This window comes from Ictidomys tridecemlineatus, chromosome 1 (genome assembly GCF_052094955.1).
Source record: "Ictidomys tridecemlineatus isolate mIctTri1 chromosome 1, mIctTri1.hap1, whole genome shotgun sequence".
In the NCBI taxonomy this organism is placed as follows: domain Eukaryota; kingdom Metazoa; phylum Chordata; class Mammalia; order Rodentia; family Sciuridae; genus Ictidomys; species Ictidomys tridecemlineatus.
Genome location: NC_135477.1, coordinates 6,639,629 through 6,666,122, shown reverse-complemented (window position 1 = coordinate 6,666,122; position 26,494 = coordinate 6,639,629). Strand labels below are relative to the sequence as shown.

The window sequence follows — 26,494 nt, the reverse complement described above, 5'->3', positions numbered from 1 at the left end:
TTAAAATTGCTTATAATGCATCATGGAAAGACAGACATCACCAAATCCACCTGAAATGCTTTCAAAGAGACCGGCTACTGAAAATAAGTTAGTAGAATATACTATTTTTGGAAAATATGAAATGTTTCTGTTTATAGCTAGAAGCCAAAAATGAACCAATCATGAGGGCAATTTTATACAGATCTTATTCATAAAAACAAGGCCTATATTTCCTCATCTATGTCCAGCTATAACTAATAGCCTTGTCTACTATGACATACTAATCTTTCTGTTCTTTCCTGTTGTTCTTTATATCGATGAAAATTTTATCTCTGGCTTGAATCATTCATATATATATATATATATATAGATCTCCATAGATATATATGTGTCATATATAAATACATATTATCCAGCTTATACACACATGCACACTTGTGAATATGCATGTGCAATTTTAAACTTTTTAAAGAGGCACTTTGATTCTTGAAGACAAAAATCACATTTTGATCCAAGAACTAAAAAAGCAAATTTATTTTCATTGAAAAATCACCACCACGGTGAATTTAATGATACCAGTCTCACTCCTTTGATACAAAATAAGAGTTGAAAGCAGAGCATGTGAAGCCGCAAAGCTTTGTAACTGAATGTCTAGCACCATTGAGGTACCAAAGCATGCCAGCTGGGACAGCATTGTGTACCACAAAGTATGGGTTGTAAGCCTACGTCCTGAGCACAAACCCTGGTTTCCAAGTTGGCAGGTGCTGAAAACACAGCAAATGTCACGCTTGCAACTCACTGGATAGAAGAGCTCTGGGTAAAGTAAGCTAAAAAGAACAGAGCAACAGTTAAAACTTATTTCAATTTCATATTACCTCTTTGTATGCAAAGTTAATAGCATCTATTGGTGTTATGTGCTATAAGAAAACATAAGCATAAAAAGCAGACATTGAAAAGTTTATACATGGTTTAAAAAAAAAGTATAATAAAGGCTTTTTACTATCTATATTCAGTTACTGGCATATGAAAATTTGCCAAACCAGTTTTAGTATTCTAATAGTAAGGTTCAAGAGCAGAATCTCAGATGCATTTATGATCTCAAGTGGACTCTAATATCACTAAAATATGGTTAGTCATCTGTAATCTAGTTTGCCTTAGTCACATCATCAAAAAGAGCTTTAAAAAAGTTAGACTACTTTGACATTGGTATATCTGTTTGATTTAATCTATAAAATATTTCAACTGCATCCCTAGGCTAAATGTTTTTATTACCATCTTCAAATAAAATCATTTCAACTTCTTTTCTTAAATATTCTTTAGAAGAATTAACATTGAATATTTAATATTTAATATGTGAACATTTAATATTTGAAAGATGAGCCCAAACTTTGATTTTTCTGACACAAACCACTGATCTACATCCCCAGCCCTTTTTTTAAATTTTGAGACTGGGTCTCTCACTAAGTTTCTTAGGGCCTCACTACATTGCTCAATCTATAGAACTTTCTTAAAACAGGTTAAGGACTAAAGCTCTTTGGAAGTAATTAGTAAAAGCAACATTGCTCTGATCAACATTTCTATCATACCAGGCATTCTAGACATTGAGATATTCACTTCCACCAATAAAAAATTTAAAGAAATAAACAAATCTGAAAATCAAATGTTTTCAAGACTAGCATAAACAACTAGTTCACCATACTTTTATACTTAGACTGTCAGTTCCAGTATAAACTAAAAACAAATCAGATAAACTATTTAAAACATTACTCAACATCAAACTAAAAAACTCCACTATGTAAATGGCATTAACTCAATTACAGCAAAGGAAATAAACATGACTTACAGATCAAAGAAATCAAATCCGGATGAGGCAAGGTAGAAACCAATTATAAAATCTTAGCCCATTGCTTCCTAACTGGTCAGTAAAAGACTCAAATCCAACTCAACATTGAACTCTCATTTAAACCTAATGCTATTTATATAATGTGCTAATAAAAAATATGGGAAAAGTAAAAAGTAAATTAAATAAACCCAATGCTACCAAATTCCTAATGCATGATCATCTAAAGACCTCCTCTTGGGTTCCTGTTTGATATCACCTGGAATAACATCTTGGCATTCAAATCTAATGAAGGAAAGTATACTAAATATCCTTGCCCATTTTTCAATTCAAATGTATCCATATAACATTTTCTCCATCATAACTACATCTATTACTGAACAATTACTGCAAATTATCTAAGTCTGAATGGTATTCTTAGCCACTGCTGAAACAAGTCATAAAGGATATCTGAAAATTTGGAACCGCGATATGCAGTTCCCATTCCTTAGCTAACTAAAAAGGTATACAGTACCAGCCCTAGCTAAAACAAAGGAAGAAGGAGCTATACAGTATGATTGTTTTTAAGTTTTGAAGGGCCCACCTGTTCCAAGATTTTGCTCTCTCTCTTACTTATCTACCATTCCTCCTAGTATCTTCACTCAATCATACCCAGAACACAAATGCCTTTCAATATAACTAAATATTTTAAATGAGCTGGTAAAATCCCAAACAATTCAATGTATTATCCCCAGTGGAAAGAAGGGTCCTTGAAGGAAAGAATATTTGGCACTGGTGTGTGCTAGGAATCATGCTAAGCTGCTTTACATTTATTTTCTCACTTAATATTCAGAATCCTATTAGGCAAGAGGTATACCGTTGATTCTCTCCATCCCATCAAGCATGTATGGAAATGAAACAACCCTAAGTAAGTATATATTATACAACTGGGCGATTTACTATTAGCACAATATACTTCAGATTCATTGAGGAGATAAGCAGTAATAAGGACAAATTGACAGAAGCCCACAGAGATAGAGGATACAAAAGGGCAGACCCACGTACTAAGACTCAAGAACAATCTCTGTGACACAAAAAGGCAGAAGTCTCAAAGCCTCGGACTTCAGTAGTAAATCAGGTTATCCATGAATGTGTGCAGTTGTGTGTGTTTGGGGCACAGAAAAATCAAATCAGGAAGACCCTTCAGATTATCACAATTTTCCTTAGGCTTAGTGCCTTGATCTCTCGTCTTTTTATATATAAAGTGGAAGTGGTCTAAATAAAATATAAATTTCTAAGTTTACTGGGTAAATCATTTCTATGGTCAAATGAGTACAAACTGAAATATATAGCAGAGACAATACTCAACAAAGCATGCAAAGAGTTTTTAAATTGAAAAATACTCATCTGGTCACTTTAAATATTTTACTATGTGTACATATATTTTTCATATACAGATATCTTGGCTTAAAAGAACCATCAGTTACCTAACAACTCATATTTAGCTAAAAATGGAATGTTTAAGGTCCTCATACACAGTAAAAATCTTTTTTGCAGTCTTTTTCTAAACCTTGGATCAAATTCAAAGATTATGGACTAAATGTTGGTTTCCTCCCCAAATCTGTATATTGAAGTACTAAGCCCTGAAGTGATGATATTTGGAGGTGGGAATGTTGTGAAGCAATTTAGAGTTAGATGAGGACCTGAAGAATGAAAATTACTGCCCTTAAAAAAAAGAGACTCCTTAGAAAGAGAGAGAGAGAGAGAGACACCAGTTTGTGTGCCTCTCTTTTCTCTCTCCCTCCTTCCCTCCCTCCCCGCACTAGCACATACAAGGAGGTCGCAGGAACACACAAGGATGGCAGCCACCTTCACACCAAAGGAAAAGATTTCAGAATGGAACATACCTTGCCAGCACCTTGATACTGGAATTTCAGCCTCCAGAACTATAAGAAATAAATTTCTTTTGTTTAAGACCCCCAAGTCTACAGTACTGTATTACGTCAACCTAAGCTGCAGTAGCAGAGAATTTTAATATCACCAACTGAATGCTCTTGATGTACGGAAAGAAAAACTAAAGTTCAGAAAAGGAAAGTAATTTGCATAGTCTAATCACTTGGAACCAGTTTTTTTTTCCTCTTTCCTTTTTTTTTTTTTTTTTTTTTTTGTGTGTGTGTGTGTGTGTCTGTTTGTTTTGTGTTTAAAGAGGGGTCTCACTGTGTTGCCCAGGCTGGCCTTAAACTTGCATTCCTTTTGCCTGAGTCTCCCAAATGGTTGAGATTAGAAGCACACAACTCCACTCACGAACATCTAGTATTTTTTTAATATTTTTTTTAATATTTATTTTTTAGTTTTCGGCGGACACAACATCTTTGTTTTGTGTGTGGTGCTGAGGATCGAACCCGGGCCGCACACATGTTAGGCGAGCGAGCGCACTACCGCTTGGGCCACATCCCCAGCTCCTAGTATTTTTTTTTTTTTTTTAAAGAGAGAGTGAGAGAGAGAGGGGGACAGAGAGAGAGAATTTTAACATTTATTTATTTTTTCTTAGTTCTCGGCCACAACATCTTTGTTGGTATGTGGTGCTGCTGAGGATCGAACCTGGGCCGCACGCATGCTAGGCGAGCGCGCTACCGCTTGAGCCACATCCCCAGCCCCTCCTAGTATTTTTTTTAAATCATTTCTTTTGATATTATTATTTCCTTTGGTAATATTAAGTAATTCTATTACTTAACATATTTTAATTATAAAATAAATTCAACTCAATTCCAAGCTGAGAAAATAATCTAATTTATTTGTTGCAAATTATTAGTCAGATGAACTTAATAAATTATCTCTTCTAGTTATAAAACATCTTTATCATACAGAGATTCCAATAGGAAACCTCAACTCACTAATTGAACAAACCTTTGGGAAAGACAGCTTATATCATAGTGAAGTCCAAAACTCAGAACTGCCCTGTTTAATTAATTACCTTTTAATTAAATAATAACCAAAAAACTTGACATTTCCAACTACAAAGCCATGTGGAATTCTAGCCTCTCTCTTGAACAAAATATATTACCAATTTTTGACCCAAATAGCTCTCTTCATGGAATAGAGCTTTCCTCTACACCCACTGGGGTCTGCAGAGGGGATAAATGTCTCAGACTTGTGTGTCTTGCTTATGATCGCTTCTCAAAAATCAACAAACATTATTCTCATTCAAAACAACAGCATAAAAGCAGTTTCACTGAAACACAAATGGACCTCAAACATTCTATTTGCATAACACAACATGTAGTTTTCACTCAGGCCTTCCTTCTAAAGCTTTCATACAGCTCTTAAATTCAGCCCAGTATGCTTTATTATATACCATATTATGATTTTCCCCATTCAGACTCCAACTAGGCTTCTTACCAATGACATAGAAAGAAAACCTAATTATCACTGCTTCGGCGCATCTAAATTTATTTCATTACCAATATCAACAGAGTAGGAGCTAGATGCTGTCACAGAAAGGCAGACGGATATGGAGTATAAACTGCTCTTTCCTCTACTCTTCCTCTCCACACCCCGCCCCTCAAAGTTCCACAGTTGGAAATCATCCTAACATTTTTTTAGCCAGGATGTACTAAAATTAGATGGGAACAAAGGCCTGACATTTTCACATTAGCAAAAGGGTTAGGAGGCGAATGTGAACTGGCAGCACCCACACTCATCTACATATAGCCTTTTCCTCCCAAGTCTCTCCTCTCTGAAGTAGTAAGGCATGTGACAGCAGGGTACAACACCATTTCCATTCTGCTACCATCCCTGATAATAAACTGCTTTATCTGTAAATACCTTAATAAAGAGTGGTAAATACAGTTTACAGTCCCCTTGCCAACCAAAGTATTTTCATGTTTCTTTCTAAACTATTCTGATATTATCCAGGACATGCTTATTGATGGATCATGTGTAAATGTTTATGATTTTGAAAAAACAAATACGTAAAGAACAAATGGACTCACTTAAGAAGCTTCCACAGAGCATGCACAATAAAGACTGTTCATTAAAATACTTATCATTTGCTGATGCAGTAATAACAACACACAGTTAAAAAATATAAAATGGAAGAATTCACTGTTTCTTCAAAAAACAAGAAAAATGGGGCTGGGGTTGTGGCTCAAGTGGTAGAGTGCTCACCTAGCATGCATAAGGCACTGGATTCAATCCTTGGCACCACATAAAAAAATAAAGATATTGTGTCCTCCTAAAACTAAAATAAATATTTTTTAAAAAACAAGAAAATAATTGCTTCTGAAAAACTTAGACTTTGACTTTTTATACCTTCCTCTAATAACCTAGGCAAGTTATTTGCGAAAAAAAGTTTTAAGGCATGATCTATCACTTGGTTTCAGTCTTTTTTACAATAGTATCAACATAACAAAAATACATTATAGTCTGTACATCCAGTTTTTGAAGTTCTACTCCATAAAAGCAGGATATTCATATATTCACATTTTGGGTATTATTCCTATCTTTTTAGTTTGGTTTCACTGAGCCTAAACTACATGTCTACACAGTGACAGTTCAAAATTCAACTTTAAAAAAGCCCTTTTAATTATTAGTCTAATGTACTGTTATAAGGATTTTAAAACCCAGTAAGAACCAACTTCATCTCTCTCTCTTTTTTTTTTTTTTTCTTTCCTTTCCTGGTTACTGGAGACCATCTTGACATCTAAGCTGGAAATGAATGATCTTTCAACAACACTCCAGGGATTTTGCTAAGGTCATATTCAATCATTCATTAGGCTTCTTACCCGAAGCTTTTCAGAGTTCCATTGTAGAGCTGGTTTTATTCAGCATTTATGTAGCCTGTGGGCTTGGGTATTTGTCTGCTTAATGTTGAGTTTCATTTCTATGCCCCTAACATAGGAATCCATCAATTGACCAAAGAATTTCAAACTATTCTTTTAGTTTTCTAACAAATTGCATGGTATGTATGAAGAATAAATTAGCATTCATTTTCTTCCATTAACTATTAATAAAACATGCTCCTACACTCCCCCTTCTAAGGACATCTTTTTCCTATCTAAAAGAAATTACAATGATTTCCTAATTTTTTCCCACTGCAACTGTCTTTCAACCTAACATGATCTTTGCTTCCCACAATCAAGCTCTAGATCATGGCAGCCTTCTTCCAGTAAAATATACCAGACAAGACTCCTTTCATAGCCTATCCACATGCACCCTTACAATTAGCCGAAGAGGTTACTACTGTGGAACACAAGACACTTGGTCTCTTGCTCTCAAAACAGAAGGCTATCTCTGGAGCACATAAAATCTAGCTTAGAGAGCCAAAAACAGGAAATCAAAACCCAGGTCCCTTACAATGGAGACAAATGTTCACATTTGAACATATTTTCATTGTAGGCCACCAGATAGAACAGACAGATAGACAGACAGACAGACAGACAGACAGACACACACACACACACACACACACACACACACACACCTACCTATAAAATAACTTAAGAAAACAAAAATTAAAGACCACTAACATAGGCAGGGATATTCTATTTCGTTACATGTCCATTTAAGGAAAATTATTTCAAGGCTATTCAAAAGTTAATTACTTAATGTAAGTTCCTTAAAAATTCAAGTTTCCAACAGGGCATAGTGGTGCACAATCCCAGCTTCTGAGGAAGAGGGAAATTGAGACAGGAGGAGCCCATGTTCAAGGTCTGGACAACTTGGCAAGACTCAAAATCAAATTTAAAAAATGGGTGAGGATATAGCTCAGTGGTAGAGCATTTGCCTAGCATGCACGAGGCCCTTGAGTTCAATTTCTAATAGTAGGGAAAAAAATTAAGGTTTCTATTATACTCTAGATGAATGAGTGAGTTCAACATGCAGTACTATATAACACTAAAAATTCAAAAATAAAGTGAATTGAAGCATATGACTCATAAAGAGGTAAAAAGTATATGTTTAGCTCCCTTCTTCCCTCAAACAGAAGTTTGCAAGCCTATCACAAAGGCAGTGGCAAATATGTTGCTACAATGAGTGGGAAAAATATCAAGGACAGTTTGTACTTATTTCAAAATGGCTTTAGTCAAGCTGCCAAGAGTAGTGTCATGATTGATTCTCATATACATAAATGCCTGTCCCAAAAACAACTCTAACTTGTGCACCTGGCTTAATACAGAATATTCTAAAAACCTTCTATTTGTTAATTGGTGGCACCTGCCCATTCAGACTTCAATTCCCTTTGAACTTGCACACATACTTTCTACACACAGAAGTGGTTTGTTATATAGCAATAACATAAAAAGCAACAAATTCTGTGCAGGCTCCACAGACACAGAAAAATCTCATTTGCATTTCAAACAAGTTTCCTCAAAATAAGTGTCTTTTGATTAAGTAAATTACAATCCCAACTTCTTATCCACAGAAAATAGCATTCAATACATAACTTACTGCTCCTTTTTGTAACAGCATAATTTCATTCACAGTTACCCATATATTCATAAGGTTTAATAATACTAAGTTTAGTATTAAAGTGTTTTTATGGTGTATTGCATTAACTTGTGGATATTTAATGGCCTGGTTTTTTAACAACTTTGTATTATTTGAAAATACTAATTTTTTATTAGCATTTCTGGACTTTCCATTTGTTCTCATTTCAATCCTTAAAGAGGCTGCCGTCTAGCATAATTAAAGTGATAAGAAAAATGACAATTCCCTTTTCCTACCTAGCTTAGCAACAACTCCAAGAGTCAAAAAAGTGAAAAAAAAAAAAAAAAGGTTCAGCTTTGCAAATGGAACAAATATACCTCACATAGTGACTCAAGGAGCTACTGAAACAAAGATCATTCCAAGCAAATCAAACTCAATGTTTCAGTGTAGTTATACAGAAATATTTTGTTGGATCGGTGCTTTAAAAGTAGCACATACTTAACCACTCAAAATCCTAAATGAGTACTTATTGTTACTGTATTTGAAATGAAAGACTATTAATGCAGGAAGAAAAAAAAAGACCAATCACTTCAAAAACTACACAACTGCTAGATGGAGTGGCGCATGCCTGTAATCCCAGGGGCTTGGGAAGCTGAAGCAGGAGATCTCAAATTCAAAGACAGCCTTGGCAACTTAGCTAGGCCCTAAGCAATGTAGCTAGACTCTGTCTCAAAATAAAAATAAAAAGGGCTGGGGATATGGATCAGTGATTAAGCGCCCCTGGGTTCAATCTCCAGTACCCACAACCCCCCAAAAAAACTATACAACTATTTTATGGTTTAGATCTCAGATCTGAAACCAATACAATCTTTAAAAAGTTTACACTGCCTACATTTTGAAGTAATTTCTGACTTTTTACATATTAAAATAAAGTTTTCCCAAAATGCAAAGTATTAACCTTAACAGTTAATTTTCATCTAAATGAAAGATATATCTTGCCTCGCCCCCCCAAAAAAGGAAAAGGATGTAACACAAGACTTAGCAGAATAAGAACACTTACCAAATAAACAAAATTCTGTTAGTGTTGTAACCCAATAGGCCCAAGAAGCTGAAATTTGTCAAAAGTTATATTTTAAAAACTTGCTTTATTACTCCAACATTAAAATATTATCTCAAAAACAAAGTGGTATTAGGTATTAACCTTCTTTATCTTTTTAAAGCAGTCTATACACTCATTCTCTTGCTAGATTATCCCTAACTAGAACCCCTTTGTCTCTATAGCCCTAAGGGCTTATAGAACTGATACCACCCTTTCACAGAATAACAAAACTCCAGTCCTCCATAGAGGCAAGTCATTCAAGACAAGAGATGGTGAAAAGTAATAAAGGACAATGAGACTCAGCTGGCTGACTCTTCATGCAGAGTACACTAGCAAGTTGTTAGCAATCACCACTAACAAGGAGCTGCATAGCTCCTAAAAATAACTGATTGACTTTTCTCACGGAATGTTATATGTAATAATCCTAGTTCCCCAATCACCTGTTAATGCTACAAAGGTTGAGATTTGGCCCCTGGGAAGTAGACTACGTAAGTAGAAAATGGGTTTTAGAGTCAAACCAGGTAAGAATCTGGTTCCAACATGTATAAGCTTCTGTTTCCTAATATACACCAAGAAGATACTGGGAGGATTCAAAGACATAATAATAATATAACTTAACACAGGGCTAGGATATAATAATATCCCTTAGTTTTATTACCTCCTATTACCCATTTATCTTCACAGTGTAAAATACCATCAGCTACAAAATATAGGCTCAATAAATATTTCTTGATCAACTAGCAGATTTCTCTAATTTTATTTAACTATATATGAATGCCAATCTTTTCCCAGGTGTTAAATTTTGAAAATAACCACCATTCTACCCAAAGTAGTATTTCTTATTATGGTTCATAGTTTAATAAGGTTGTTTTGCTTATTTTTCTGGCCCTGGAATGGTTTGGTCAAATCTTCAAAAATAGCTCCATTCAATTCGACTTTACCAAGGCACAAAACTAAAGAATACATGCTTTTCGTAAATTCATTTACTACTTTTAAGTTCTTAACTGTTTAGAGTTACAGGGGATTTTTTTTTTAAATCAAAAAGAAAAATATTTACATTTCAAATACAAAAGATTTTAAATTACTGTTGGTTGTCTACATGCTCATGATACCTTTTTTTTTTTTACTATGCTGTGTAGCTTCTTTAAAAAAGCTACCTGAAATTGTCCCAGGAAAAGTCTCACGATTTTTGGAAAACCAATGCTGCTACACTGTTTCCAGATCTGCCTCCAAAACTGAACTTGGGTGTCGGCAGCTCTTCAAAAAGTTCAAATCCTGTCAGACAAAATTAAAATACTTTTATTAAGGATTAGACCCCACAGTTAAGGGAAATTTATACTTTCAAATCCTTTACAAAACTGTTACTTCAAACTCGGAAAATCAAAATGAAATCTGGTCACCAAATTCTACCATGTGCTTGGCTTGCATGTACACACTCAAAAAACACTTTGAAATGAACAAGGAATAGACAAAACCAAAAACAAATTACAAAAAGAAAGTGGGCTAGCTGGGCATGGGGGCACACCTGTAATCCAGAGGCTCAGGAGACTGAGGCAAGAGAATCACAAATTGAAGACCAGCATCAACAGTTTAGCAAGGCGTAAAACAAATTAGAAGACCGTCTCAAAATAATAAAAGGCTGAGGATGTGGCTCAGTGTAAAGCACCCTGGTTCAATCCTGGTACCAAAAAAATTAAATAAATAAAAGAGGCTATTCTTCCATCCCCCATTTCTTCTACTTCCTGTTTACCATTCCCTCCCACTTACACCTCCCCTAGCCTGCTTTTCTGTTCCTTTGTAGGCAGCAGCTATGGCACTGTTCGAGGCACTGGTTTTTTATATATGGTTTTATATGGACTAATTAGGTTCACATCACACATACAAAAAGCACATCATACATAGGAAAGGCTAACTTGGAAGAAAAAAATAAATTTGTAGAAGATAAACATTCTGAAGATGGATTGTGGCGATTTTTGCATGATAATATGAATATACATAATTGCCACTGAATTATACACTTGAAAAGGCTTTAAAAAGCCAGGTGTGGTGGCACATGCTTTTAACTCCAACAGGAGGATCTCAAGTTCAAGGCCAACCTGCACAACTTAGCAGCAAGACAAGTCTCAAATTTTAAAAAAAGAACTGGCAATGTAGTTTAGTGGTAGAGCACCCCTGGATTCAATCCCCAGCAAGGGAAAAAAAAAATTAAAATGGTAAAATTCTTCTGGGTATTTGACCACAATTTTTAAAAAATTATTCTGTATAATAGATCAAGACCCATATAGTTTTGGAAGAAAAGAAACTAGTAAGTTTCAAAGCAGCATAGCATGGATAAAAACAAAAACAATAAAACTTGGAATTAAATGTCCTGGGTTTAGAGTTAGGTTAAGAGGAATGTTAATAAGAAAGAAGAGTCCTGATTCCCTCACCAAGGTTTTCTACTCAACTGGCAAACTGCTTTCAAAAAAAAACTGTTTCCACCTACAATCAGATTCAGAAACTACTGACCTCCAGCAAGCTTTCCGTACAGTCACCTTCCACCTTGCACAACATGACCCCCTCCTGGGGTAGCAGTGATTAGCACCTCTATCTTTTTTTGCCAGCAATATGCAGAGGAACCCAACATGCACGTGCAGCATGTTATGCCAAGTGTAAACCTCAATGCAGAGAGCAGATGTGCAGAAATCCTGAAATCACTTGCAACAACAGACTGTGCCTTTCTAAGCCCACCCTTTACATCTTAAAAGCTTTGCTCCTCTCAAACTCAGAAAGCAATCTGGGAACCCTAAACTGTGCACTGTCTCCCTTGTACTTGAGCAGAAATCCCAAGAAAACCTCATTCAGATGATATTGCTTGTCTCTGTGATTTCTATCTCAAGGGGAGCAAAAGGCTTAAATGAGCTGGTAACACTAAGCTTTATAACACCAAAATGAGCTGGCAACATCAAAGAGCTGAACTTTGCCTTTCACAGGTATATTCTCTAGGATCCCAAGTTCTGTACAAGGAGGTTACAGATATCATTGCCCATATGGAACTTGCAGTGATTTTGTGTAGATTTAAAAAAAAAACAACAGTATTTTCTAAACTATAAAATAAGATACAAATGTAACATTTTCTACTTTGTCTTTTAAAAGTAAAAACAGGGCTGGGATATAGTTCAGTTATACAGCACTTGACTAACAAATATAGCTGGAAAGTCACTCACAAAAATTGTTAACCTACAGTTTCCTTCAATGATATGACTAATAGTTTGGGAGGATTTCTTTTTCTTGGGGTGATGGAGTTCTCCATTCCCTAAGTTTCCATGTTTTGCACTCAAATAAGTGTGGTAAGCAGAAAAAAAAAAAAGGTTATATATTATGGTGACAACTAGACTTTAATACTTTATTTCACTGCACATTCTAATTTATATTCTTTACCAAACTTCACCAAATCTTAATAACTAAATATTAAAATGCTCATTAAAACCTGATCATAAGGAGCTAGGGTTGTGGCTCAGTGGTACAGTGCTTGCCTGGCATGCATAAGGCACTGGTTTCAATCCTCAGCACCACATAAAAATAAAATAAAGATTGTGTCCACTAAAACTAAAAATAAATATTTAAAAAAAAAAAACTGATCATAAGGCCACAGTAGCATACAACTTTAATCCCAGCTATGGGAGGCTAAGGTAAGAGAATCACAAGTCTAAGGCCAGCTTGGGCAACTTAGCAAGATCCATTCTCAAAAACTAAAAAGGCCTGGGGATATATAGCTCAGTGGTAGATCTCCTCTGGGTTCAATCCCCAATACTGGAAAGAAAAAAAAAAAATGATCATAAGAAAACTTTTCCAAAGGAGAATAGGCCATTTAATAATATATTTTAATGCTGGAAAATAGAGTCATTATGTTAGGTACATGAGTGCACAACATATTTGTTTTCAGAAAATTTTACATATGCTTAAAATAAAAATTTTCAAAAGAAAAGAGAGCAATGTCAATTTTCTAGGAACCACTTTTTAGCTCACTGAACCTAACCCTACAGAATTTATTATATTTCAGTAATGTAATACACCAAAATCTTAACTAGTGATTATATTTCATTGATAGTCACAAATAATTTTATTATTTTAATTATATATTAACTAGTGATTATATTCCATTGATAGTTACAAATTATTTTATGTATTGAGGTTAATATTTTCAATTTTTTTCAGAAAGATTCAGGATATTTTTTAAGTAAAATAGACTGTCATTTTACTACAGTAGTTGTAACAAAGTCCTTTGGACATCAAATTAAAACAACCTAATATCTGGCAATTGATTTAAAGTTATCTCTCACTAGAATGAAAACATAAATAATTATACTATATGAATAGGGCTATCCAGGAAAAATTCAAGCTTCATTTCAACAGTTTTATGAAACTCATTTCTAATGAGGAAAGAAGCAAAAAATCTTAAAAGCCTAGTGAGGCAAGCTTTGAATAAGGCCAATCTGAAGAGGCCTTCAGCAGTGATGAGTAGCAGAGTCCTCTTTTACTGACCTGTACATAACTCCAAACACCATTTTCTAAGAGACTCATACCTAAAAACAAAATCTTCAATGGAATGGAATGATTTCCTTAACATTTCCTGTTGTAACATTTTGCTTATTTTAATTCTGTATTCAGTTCTAAAACTGAACATAAAGAGTTTACTCAATAGTTCTCAGACACAGACACATTTTTAAGTACTTGATACCAGGCTGAAGTCTGTTCCTCATTATCAAAGACAGACAAATATGTTTTTGTCTGCTGGTTCCAGGGGTAAAAGAGAACACCTGTATTTAAAAACTAGGAAAGGAACCTGCCCTACACAGTGTAATTCTGAGCATTTATTAAACTGTCAAGCTTCAGAAAAAGAGAAAGACTATTGATTCAGGACCTAAAAAGTTCTAAAGGAAACAAATTTACATGGAAGATAATAAAATTAATGGCATAAAAGACAATAAATCATGTATAATTCTTGTTTTCCAGAGGCAATGGTAATGAAGCCACAGGCTCACATTTCCAGCCTCAAACACTTCTGGTTTTACATTATATAACATGTCAAAGTCATTAAGTGGACACAAAAGGATATGTGTTAAAAGAGTTCTCCATAGTTGAGTGCACTGGTGCACATCTGTAATCTCAGTGACCCCGGAGGCTGAGACAGGAATATCACAAGTTCCAGGTCAGCCTTAGCAACTTAGCAAGGCCCTAAGCAACTTAGTGAGATCCTGTCTCAAAAAAATAAAAAGGGCTAAGGATATGTATGGCTCAGTGGTAAAGCACCTCTAGGTTCAATTCCTAGTACCAACAACAAAAAAAAAAAAAAAGAAAAGAAAAAGAAAAAAGAGTTCTCCCTATTAGTCCCCTTAATATCAGGTTAAAACCTAAGTTGTGGTATATGCAATATGGTTATAAATAATAATACACAGTAAACTGCTCCCTTAAGGTAACTGGTTTCTCATTAGCTTGTGACAAAGTTCAAATTTTTCAAATATTTAGTACCATATCATTCAGTTATTAAGACTCCATCCTGAAAATTCTTCCCATTCCTCTAAGATAAAAAATTAATACTAATCTGAAAAGGATTCTAAGGAAGAAGCAAGCTAATGCCTAAACATTCTCAAAATACTTTCCCGGAAATGCCCAGGCACTGTATAAATAAACTGGCAGATAAAATGTTTCTTAAAACATTCAAGAAACAGTCTGTCAAAGAATTCAAAATGTTTTGTGTATAGATTATAGCTTCCTCAATCCTCACCAGACCCCAATTAGTAAAGACAGCACTAATAATTAGACTTGGCTAATGGGACAAAAAGAGCTCCTGATTTGGACCAAAACTTTGAAAAAAGGCAGAAATTTCCTTAAGAATAAGTAGGTAGAACTTCTAGCAATTCTCCCAATTTTGTTTCTGTGCAATGTTAACTGTTATATATACACTGAAAACAAGACAAATCCTAAATACCTAAATGACAACTGGAGCAAAATTATATATAGAACATCTATCTATAAAATTAAACTCTCATGATGTAAGACCTTAAAAAACTATGTTCATATGCATTATTATGGATTTGACAGTGAATTAGTGCATTGAAGTCAAAAGCACAATATATATAATTTTGATTCTCTAAATAATAGATTGCATCACTGAAATAAAAACTTGATTTTTACTAGCTCATAAATTTTAGTACTTAACTGCCAGAATTTCTGGGGAAATTTTTTTAAAAGGCCTCTGGATCTCAACCAATGTTATTTCTCTGTGCTTTGTATATACAGTTAAAAGTTATTACCAAGGTCATTAATAGAGAAGAAAAGCAAGCAATTCCCACAAATAGGAAAGTAAAACACTACAGCACCAAGGGGAAAAACCCAGTTAAATACAAGAAACCTGAAGTAAGCACATAGTTAAATATCACGTAGCCATTTACCTTCACTGAATTCATTTAGCAACTCTTCCTTGGTCCAATTACATGAAGTTATTAGGAAAAAACCTTTTACTCTTAACACGCTGGAGAGAGATTTCACATACTGCTTCCTCTTCTCAACTGCATTGTCAGGATTAAGGCTGATGGCATCAAAAGTTCCTTTATCAATACAAATATGAAATCCAGACAGCTTTGTGGAAAGATTCAAAAAGTCTTCTACCTATATTAAAAATCAATGTCTATTTGAGAACAATTAAGATATAATCTTCAAAGAATTTAAGTGACAACTTGTAAAAGATCATGAATAAAAACTCATTAATTACAACGGCATTTTACATATAATAAACATATTTTCAATTTTATAGCTAACTTTTATGAGTTTCATTCCAAAATCATTAAAGCCAAGATTAGTAAGAGGGGTTGATAGGGTTTCCTGGACATTCCAAATGTCTGCAAATCTGGAAACAAATCAAAGCCAGGCGTAGTACTGCCTAATACTTGCACATTATGGTGCTCACAAGTCGGGTTTTATGAAAAAGTTGTTTCTGACAAAAAAGTAAAATATTTGACATATTTATCAAACTGACAAAAATCTATTTGGAATGCAGGCCACTGAAAATAAGATTTTTAGCTTATATTCCTAGTTGTGTGACCTAAACTAAACATGGTAAATCAGAAATTCTTTTGCTTTGCCTTTTCAGCAGTTCACAAAGCCCCTACTGAGTATAATAAATGACATGAAGCTCAAAAAATTAAATGACTGTTTAAACTGTGATTATTTAACTTGGTAAATACCATGAAGTGATTTTTACAGTCATACATCAGCAACCTATTTGCAAAAATCCAACACAATTTAAGTATTTGAAACAGAGAAATGTCTCAATTTTATAAAATATTCACAAAAATTTACCAGTGGTCTTTATTCTTAAAAAATACTTTTAAAAAATCCAGTAATTAGCTCACGATTATTAATTCAAATTTAATAAAATAATTGTAATGAGTTTTATGTAAAACCCCTGACTTAAACATGTGCATATTATGTACTTATGTTTGAAAATGGGTTTTGTCCTCTCCCTCATAACCAAAGTACAGAATTCATTATACTGAAACAAAATAATGACAATCACCTGAAGAGTTAACTTCAGAGACGTTTTCTCATCCTAAATACATGTACAAAAGTACTCCTATACTCAGTAAATAGATTGTGTATACTTATGTGCATGTGCAGGTACTTTTCAAACACAAGATATAACAGTAAATTAAACAAAAAAGTTCCCTTAATAGAATATGCCTTGGGGCTGGGGTTGTGGCTTAGTGGTATCGCACTTGCCTAGCATGCATGAGGCACTGGGTTCAATTCTCAGCACCACATACAAATAAATAAAATAAAGGTCCATCAACAACTAAAAAATATTTTTAAAAAAATACAATAGACCTTATACAGTCTATAAAAGGAGAGATAAACAATAAATAAGCTGCTATGGTTTGAATGTGTCTTCCAGAATTTGTATATTGGAAATTAAACCTCCAAAGTCATATGTTTGAAAGTAGGACCTTTGGAAGGTCACTAGGTCATGAGAGCTCTCCTCATAAATAAATGGATTAATGGGTTATTGAAGAAGTGGTTCTGTAACAAAAGTAACAAACTCTCTGTGGTACTCTCGCTCTGTCTATGTGATGTCCTCTGCAAGGTTATGATCCAGGAAAGACCTCATTAGTGTGATGTTTTTAGACTTCCCAGCCTCTAGACCTGTGAGCTAAACAAATCTTTTTATATATACTATATAAATCTTTATATATTACCCAGTCTGTGGTATTCAGTGACAGCAGAAGGAAAAAGAAAAATACCCTAAGACATAAGCTAAACAAATAATTTCAATAAAGTGCTATTAATAAGACAGTAGGTGACAGGGATAAGAAATATTTTGGGGGCTGGGGATGTGGCTCAAGCGGTAGCACGCTTGCCTGGCATGCGTGCGGCCCGGCTTCGATCCTCAGCACCACGTACAAACAAAGATGTTGTGTCCGCTATAACTAAAAAATAAATACTAAAATTCTCTCTCTCTCTAGACTCTCTCTCTTTAAAAAAAAAAAAAAAAAAGAAAGAAAGAAAAGAAATATTTTGGTAGTAGTCTGGAAAGGCATCGCTAAGGTAATATTTGGGCAGAGATCAGAGTGATGAGAACAAGCCAAAAGTGCTAAGTAGTGGGACAAGAACAATGTTGGCAGAGGAAATTAGGACCAAAGAACAAGCTTAACATGTTTCGGGAAAAGAAAGACAGCCAGGGTGACTACAGAGTAATGGATAAAGGAGAAAACAAGTAAGAAATGAGGGATTTTGTAAGGCTGGGTTTGGGTTTTGGATTCCACTCTGAATACAAAGGAAAGACAAAGGCAGATTGTGAGCAAGAAAATGATGTGAATTGATTTACTGTGTGTATGTGTGTATGTGTGTGTGTGTGTGTGTGTGTGTGTGTGTGTGTGTGTTATGTACTGGGGATTTAACCTAGAGGCACTTTATCACTAAGCCATAACCCCAGCCCTTTTAATATTTTTTCTATTTGAGACAAGGTCTTGCTAAATTGCTTTTAGGACCTTACTAAATTGCTGAGGCTGGCCACAAACTTGTGATCCTTCTGCCTCAGCCTGGAGTCACTGGATTATTATAGGCATGCGCCAGCTTGCCCAGTTAATTTACATTTTAAAAGATCCCTCTGGCTACCCTGTAGTACATGGGCATCAGAGCTGCAAGAGTAAAATAAGGCAAAATAAAGGGCTCCTTGCTGTGGTAGTCTAGACAAGAAATGATGGTAGCTTGGACTTGGCAGGTAGCAGTTGCAGTATAAAGGAATGCTCACATTTCTGATATTCTCTGAGAATAAAACTAGCAGAACTGAAGAGAAGGTTCAAAGGGAAAAAAAGAAAATATTCCAGGATGACTCCCTGGGTTTTGGGTTAGTGCAACATGGTGAAAGGTGGCATTATTAATAGAGACAGGAAAGACTAAGAAGAGCATGTTTAAGGAAGAGCATGTTTCATTTTGGTCTAATCAACCTAAGATATTATTAGTTATTCTAGTGGAACTTTAGACAGTTTTACATAATTCTGGAATTCAGGCAAGAGGTCTGGCTAGAAACAAAAATTTAGGAATCATGATCTCACAGAGTCTAGGAGACAAAAATAAACCCAGTGATCTTTGGGGGCATCATACCATTCTAGGAATCCACAGCTTTTTAACCTGGCTAAACCACAATTAGGTATTATTTTATGTTCTGCAAACATGCTGGGGAGTAGTATGAATACCCATGTATACAAGGAAGAAGATAATCCTCCTAAACTGACTAAATTAAAATTTTAATAGTTATTTTTAAATGTTTCAATTTGTATTATTTATCCTTACTTTGAGTTCAAACAATCTCAGCACATTAATATACTTCGGAAACATTCAAACTTTATAACTTCTATTATAAACAAAAGAATTATAGGAATATAAAAAATAGTTACCTTCAAGTTAATGTTAGATAACCCTTCTTTCTCTATAATATTTCCAGAAAGCTGAATTGCAGAAGGAGAATAATCAATTCCAGTAATATTAGAAAAACCAAATTTTGCCTAAGACAAAGAAACAACATAATACTTCAGTTTAAGTTTTAATATAATGTTTCGTCTCTGAATTACAATATTCCTTTAGTAGTGGAATTGTTTAATTATTTTTTAGATCAAATGACATATAATATCCAATAATCCACCATGTTTAAATTTTATTGTACAGTCTAAACAGAAACCAAAAGTTTACATTTCTATGACAATTCATTTGGTTTTATAAATATTTTTATTTCTTTTTCAAAAAAAAATCATTTTATCAAAGATAATAAAAATATAAGACTCAGGCAGAAAAATAAAATATTTACTTCTGGGGCTGGGGATATGGCTCAAGCGGTAGCATGCTCGCCTGGCATGCGCGGGGCCCTGGGTTTGATCCTCAGCACCACATACAAATAAAGATGTTGTGTCCACCGAAAACTAAAAAATAAATATTAAAAAAAATTCTTTCTAAAAAAAAAAATTTACTCACCAATTCATACAAAAATGTATCATAAATTTTATTTAACCCAATTAAGTATACGAATAAATTAAATGCACATATAGGAAATTATTGATTTTAAGGTTTTTCCCTCAGTGTAATTATTCAGTTCTCTACCAGCCATGTGATTAATCACCCTATTTGCATAGTACTTTTTCATTTCCTAAATATTCCATAATTTCTTTAGAATTTTACAAAAACCGTGCATTAGGCTGTACAGGGACTAATAAGGAATTAAAGAAAACTACTGGATTTGAGGATTTTGCCATTTATTAGCCACAAATCCTCCTAAGGTGTATGGCACCTGTAGCAAAAGCATGGTGGCTTCTGTTATACATCCATCCCCTAACTACAATAAATATTTTTAGACCAATGAAGCTAAAAACAATTTCAAATCAAATTTAAAAAAAAAAAAAAAAAGACAGCTGCAAAATATAGTGTGGTCTAAAATTCCCTTGGTGTTTTTCACCATTTACTAATTGGTTACCACCTTCAAAACTTAACCTAATCCCACATCACCCATTCAGACTTATCTAGGCTTTTCAACCCCAAGACACTGATTCCTAATCTAAACTCAATGAACAAATATACCAATTAATTTAGACAGGGCATGCATTTTTTTCTCCTTTTAATTACTTTTATGTTTAACCTTGAGATCTAAATATCTCCTTTTTTGATGCCAACATCCTATACTTTTAGCTGTCTCCCTTCCTACTATTTGGAATATTCATTTCTTCTTTTTTTTTTAATTTGTTCTTTTTAGTTATACATGACAGTAGAATGTATTTGACATACATACATGGAGTATAACTTCCTATCCTTGCAGTTGAAGAGAATATACAGTTACATTGATTGTGTGTATACTCTTTTTTTTTTTAGTTGTGGATGGACACAATACCTTTATTTTATTTATTTACTTTTATGTGCTGAGAATAAAGCCCAGTGCTTCACACGTATTAGGCAAGTGTTCTACCACTGAGCTACAACTCCAGCCCATGTGTTTATTCTTATAGCACAACTTATAAAAAATACATAGACTGCCAGGCACAGTGGCCCACGCTTGTAATCCCAGCTGCTCGGGAGGCCAAGGAAGAAGAATCACGAGTTCAAAGCCAACCTCAGCAACAACAAGGTGCTAAGCTACTCAGTGAGACCCTGTCTCTAAATAAAATACAAAATAGGGTTGGAGATGTGGCTCAATGGCCAAGTGCTCCTCAGTTCAATCCCTGGTATGCCAAAAAAAATACTTTAGGTTTCTAGAACACTTTAGGTTTCACTTGGAGCCTCAAACTATCTCCAATGTTTTCCACATTCAATTTTTGGCACCAATGAAAAATAAGCAGACATTCAAGCAAACAATAAATGATCAAAAAATCAAGAGAAAAACTAACATTAGAAACAGACCCAAAGGGGAATCAAATAAAAGAATTACCAGAAACTGAAATAAATGATAATGACAAGATGGAGAATTCTGGCAGAGAACTAAGAACTTTAACAATGAACTGAATAAATAACAGAACTAAAACACTCAATAATTAAATTAAGAAACTCAAGGGTGGGCTTGATAGCAGATTAGACACAGCAAAATAATTTTTTTAAAGTGAAGAAAATATCCCTCTTAAATTCAGGATGACCAAGGTATGAAAAATTAAAATGAAAAAAACCTAAAAACTCTAATATGGCACAGAATATAACCTTTGATATAAAAATATATGTAACCTCAGAAGAAGAAATGAGACTGGGGTAGAAAAGAAAAAGTATATGGATAAGCATTTTGCCATACTAACAAAGGGCCCTAAACCTCAGATACAGAAGCCCTATAAACTTAAAGCAAGATTAAAAAAAAAAAAAAATTCTTACATACGTCATATTTCTGATGAAAACCAAAAACAAAAAAATTTCAAAAACATTCAGCAAGTAGAGGTGAGGAGCATAAGGGGTCAGATTATCTTCAAAAGGCCATTAGTTTTACAGTTGACAATAAATCACAAACAATAGACACCAAAAGGCAATAAAATAAAAACTCCAATCTAAAATTATTTGGCAAAAAAATATCTTCCAAAAATGTAGGTATAATCAATGGAAAAGTACTAAAAAAGCAATGGTCATCAATAGGTACTATTAACAAAAAGGCAGACAACCAAACATTATATGCCACATGTATATGCCACCACCTAAAAATGTACCTGCCTTTTCTGGTACATTTTTTAAAAAGAATGCAAAATTCTCTGAATCAGGGGTCAACAAACTTTTCTAAAAAGGAACGGAGAATAAACATTTTAGGCTTTGCCAGCCACACAGTCTATGTTGCAGTTACTCAACTCTACCATTGCAGCACTCAAGCAGCCGAAGACATTATGTAAATCAATGGATGTGGCTACATTCCCACAAATACAAAGGAAGCCCAGATTTGACACATATCCTGTAGCTTGCCAAACTTTATTCTTAATCTAACTTCCAACCTACAGTCAGTCAGTCAGTCAGTCGTACACAGGGAAGCATAAAACATGTTAAATCCTGCTATTAGACAATCCACACAGCAGAAAACCATTTGGGACAAATGAACTACTTTCTACAACAGATCAATTGTAAAGTTAATGAAAAAGTGAAGAAAGAACTTTAAAAGCCTTGAAAGACATTTAGACCAGGGCTGGGGTATGGCTCAGTGGAAGAGCACTTGCCTAGCATGTGTGAGGTACTGGCTTCAATTCTCAGCCACCACATATAAATAAAGTCCATTGACAATGAAGGAAAATATTAAAAAAAAAAAAAAAAAGACACGTAAACCAATTTGCAAAACCAATTTTTTTAATAAAAAAGAAACCAATAGCAATGTGTGGACTTACTGCCAGAAAAGTCCATGAACTGGAAAACAGATTAATGTAAGTACTCAAATTTGACCAACAGAGGAAAAAAACGATTTTAAAAAAATGAACAGTGAGGAATATATATATAGAGAGATCAATACAAAATGAACTTACACTCATATTTAGAAACTCTTGAAAGGCAACAGAACATAATTCAGGAAAGATGTATTTGGGGGCTGTGGTTATGGCTCAGCGGTAGAGTGCTTGCCTAACGTGTGCAAGGCTCAGGATTCGATCCTCAGCACCACATTTAAAAAATAAATAAATAATATAAAGGTATTGTGTCCAACTTAAAAAAAAAAAACACTTTGGAAAAAAAAGAAAAGATGTATTTGAAGAAATGAAGGCAAAAAATTCCCAAATTTTAAAGACATAAGATTTCAGTAAACACCAAATAGGATAAGCACAAAGGAATCTAAGCAGCACATCATAAAGTACACTGCTAAAAACTAAAGATAAGAAAATTGTGATAGCATCCAGAAAAATGACACATTTATGGGAAAACAACAATTCAAATGACTACAGATTTCTCATCAGAAACAATGCAAGTCAGAAAAAGAGGCAGAACATTTTCAAAGTATTGAAAGGAAAAAAAGATCTCAGAATTCTATATTCAACAAAAATTCTATATTCAGCCTATAGTGCCAGCTACACAGGAGATGCAGGCAGGAGACTGAAAAGTCCAAGACCAGCCTGAACAACTTAGCAAACCCCCATCTCACAATAAAATTTAGGGCTGCACCCACCTGTTTCCCAACTTTTGGCCATCCCACTGAGTATTCCTGGACCTAGTCACATATGCAGGAAGAACAAATCAAGCCTTAGATATATAAAAAGGCAGAACACTTCCCTTCTTGGGATACCAGGATACCAGCTATGGCCCCCTTCTCCCTCCCAGGAGAAGTCTATGTTACCTCTTTTTAAATAAAACCTGATTTATTAAAAAAAAAAAAGAACAGACATGAGAGTATTTGCCCCTTGTGAGCTGGCCATGCAAGGAAGGACACATCAAGAATATGGCCATCTGTAGAACTTGAGGGGAGCTCTCACCAGATATCACATCTAATGTCCCCCTTATCTTGTACTTACCAGTCTCCTGAGCAGTAAGAAATTTCTATTATTTATAAACGGAAAAAAAAAAAAATTAGGGCTGGAAATGTGGCTCAATGGTGAAGTATTTGCCTGGCACACACGAGGCCCTAGGTTCAATCTTCAGTAATTGAAAAAGAAAAAAATCCCTCAGACAAAAAGGTAAAATAAAAACATTCTCAGATGAAGAAAAAAAATTGTTGACAGAAAAACTCTCTTTAAAATGATTTTTGAATGGGGCTGGAGATGTGGCTCAAGCGGTAGCACGCTCCCCTGGCATGCATGCGGCCCGGGTTCATCCTCAGCACCACATACAAACAAAGATGTTGTGTCCACCGAAAACTAAAAAATAAATATTAAAATTCTTTCTCTCCTCCCTCCCTCCCTCCCTCCCTCCCTCCCTCCCTCCCTCTCTCTCTCTCACTCAAAAAAAAAAAAAAGGATTTTCTTTAAAAAAAAAAGGATTTTTTTGAAGCAAGTTCTTCAGACAAAAAAATATTTTAAAAAATTTACAAGATCAAGAATAAAGGAAAAATCAGCAGAAGTAAATATGTAGGTGAAAGAACTCTTCTACTGAGTTCTTTAAAATATGTTTGATGTTTGGAAGGAAAAACATTATCTGATGGAATTTTCAATGTACATAACAGTTATATTTAAGACAACTAACATAAAAAAGGGAAGGAGCTAGAGGGTAGAGCTAAGCAGGAAAGCACTTGCCTAGCATGCTCAAGGACTTGACTTAGATGTCCAGCACCCCAAAGGAAAAGATGCACACACACACATACACACACACACACACACAAGCACACCAGATAAATAACCCATATATGGACAAAAGAAAAAGACCCACACAAGGTAAGAATTTGACATGCCACATAAAGTGGTAAAATTCTAATTATAAGAGTAGACCTACAGGGCTAGCACATGGAAGGCACTACTGGGTTGGGTCTTCAGCACCACAAAAAATAAAATAAATAAAATAAAGGTATGTCCATTTAAAACTAAAAATATTTTTTTAATCCTAAAAAAGAATTTTTTAAAAAAAAGTATACTACAGTGGCACATACAGGTAATCCCAGCAACTGGGAGGCTGAGACAGGAGGATCATAAGTTCACCATAAAGCCAGTCTCAGCAACTTAGCAAAGCCCTATGTAACTTAGTGAGACCCTGCCCCAAAATATAAAGTAAAAAGGGTTCGGTGGAGCTGGGGTTGTAGCTCAATTGTAGAGCACTCACCTAGCATGCATGAGGCACTGGATTCAATCCTCAGCGTCACATAAAAATAAATATATTGTTTCAATTCCCAGCACCACACACATACACACACACACACACACACACACACACACACACACACAAATAAATAAATAAATATATTGTGTTCACCTAAAACTAAAAGCTAAATTTAAAACAAAAAAAGTTCAGTAGTAAAGTACTCCTGGGTTCACTTCCCAGTACCAAAAAAAGATTTGCAAATATTGTATGTAATGTAATCTACATAGCAACCACTAAATAAAGCCATAGAGATATAGTCAAATCCATATAGCAATCACTGAAACAAGTATACAGTTATAAAAGGAGACAAACATAAATTGAAATGGCACACGCCTGTAATCTCAGCAGCTCAGGAGATTGAGGTGGAAAAATCTAGAGCGTGAGGGCACAACTTAGCAAGGCCCTAAGCAGCTTAGCAAGACTCTGTCTCTAAATAAAAAAATAAAAAGGGGATGTAGTTAAGTACCTCTGGTTCAATCTCTGGTACAAAAAAAAAAAAATAAAAAAAAAAAAATATATATATATATATATATATATATAAACATATATGTAGAAATAAATTAGGAAAAGAGAACAAAAACAGAGGGAGAAAGGAGAAAATAGATAAAAGAAATGTAGATCTAAATTCAAACATCAATATTTACATTAAACATAAATGTTTCAAATACACTTATTAAAGCACAGAGATTTTTAGCATGGTTAAAAAGCATGACCTAACTATATGCTGGCTGTGAGAATCCTCTTCAAATACAATGATGAAGGGAGGTTAAAAATAATAAAAAAGATACACTACACCAAAACTAACCAAAAAAAAAAGCCAAATATCACACCAACCAGGATGGCTACTATCAAAAAGACAGACAACCTCTTGTGTATAACTAATAAGAAATTTTTTAAATTTTCAAATTAAAAAAAAAAAGAAGACGACAACGACAGATAGGTGCCATGGCATATGCCTGTAATCCCCGTGTCTGGGAAGGCTGAGACAGGAGGATCAGGAGTTCAAAACCAGCCTCAGCAAAAACAAGGCACTAAGCAACTGGGGTGGACCCTGTCTCTAAACAAAATATAAAATAGGGCTGAGGATGCGGCATAGTGATCGAGTGTCCCTGAGTTCAATCCCCATAACCACCACTCCCAAAAATTACAAACAATAAAAAGTGCTAATTAGAAAATGGATAAATTTACATGTTCCTACTACACTGCTCATTAAAAATGTAAAATAGTACAACCATTGTAGAAAACAATAGTTCCTCAAATCCAGTATATGACTCAAAAATTCTACGCTTATATGCCCAAGAGAAGTAAAAACACACAGAAAGACTTTCACACAAATTTTCATAGAAGCATTTTTCATAATAGCCAAAAACAGAAACAACCTAAAACCCATCAATCAGTGAATGGATAAATAAAATGTGGTATTA

At 34.5% G+C, this 26,494-nt stretch overlaps 1 protein-coding gene across 12 annotated transcripts in view; it reads right to left on the bottom strand.

Annotated features, from left to right (window-relative positions):
- The window catches only part of Eef1akmt2 (EEF1A lysine methyltransferase 2), a 79,748-nt gene that overhangs the window by 35,632 nt on the left and 17,622 nt on the right, over positions 1-26,494 (bottom strand). For 3 of the 12 annotated variants that reach the window (XM_078024647.1, XM_078024651.1, XM_078024659.1), the window contains exons 4-6: positions 19,259-19,366; positions 15,758-15,974; positions 10,481-10,598 (exon numbers count right to left, since the gene is read on the bottom strand). In XM_078024647.1, the coding sequence (XP_077880773.1) occupies positions 10,504-10,598; positions 15,758-15,974; positions 19,259-19,366 (420 nt within the window). In that variant the 3' untranslated portion in view covers positions 10,481-10,503. The other 9 variants (XM_078024624.1, XM_078024664.1, XM_078024674.1 and 6 more) reach the window with 6 other exon arrangements.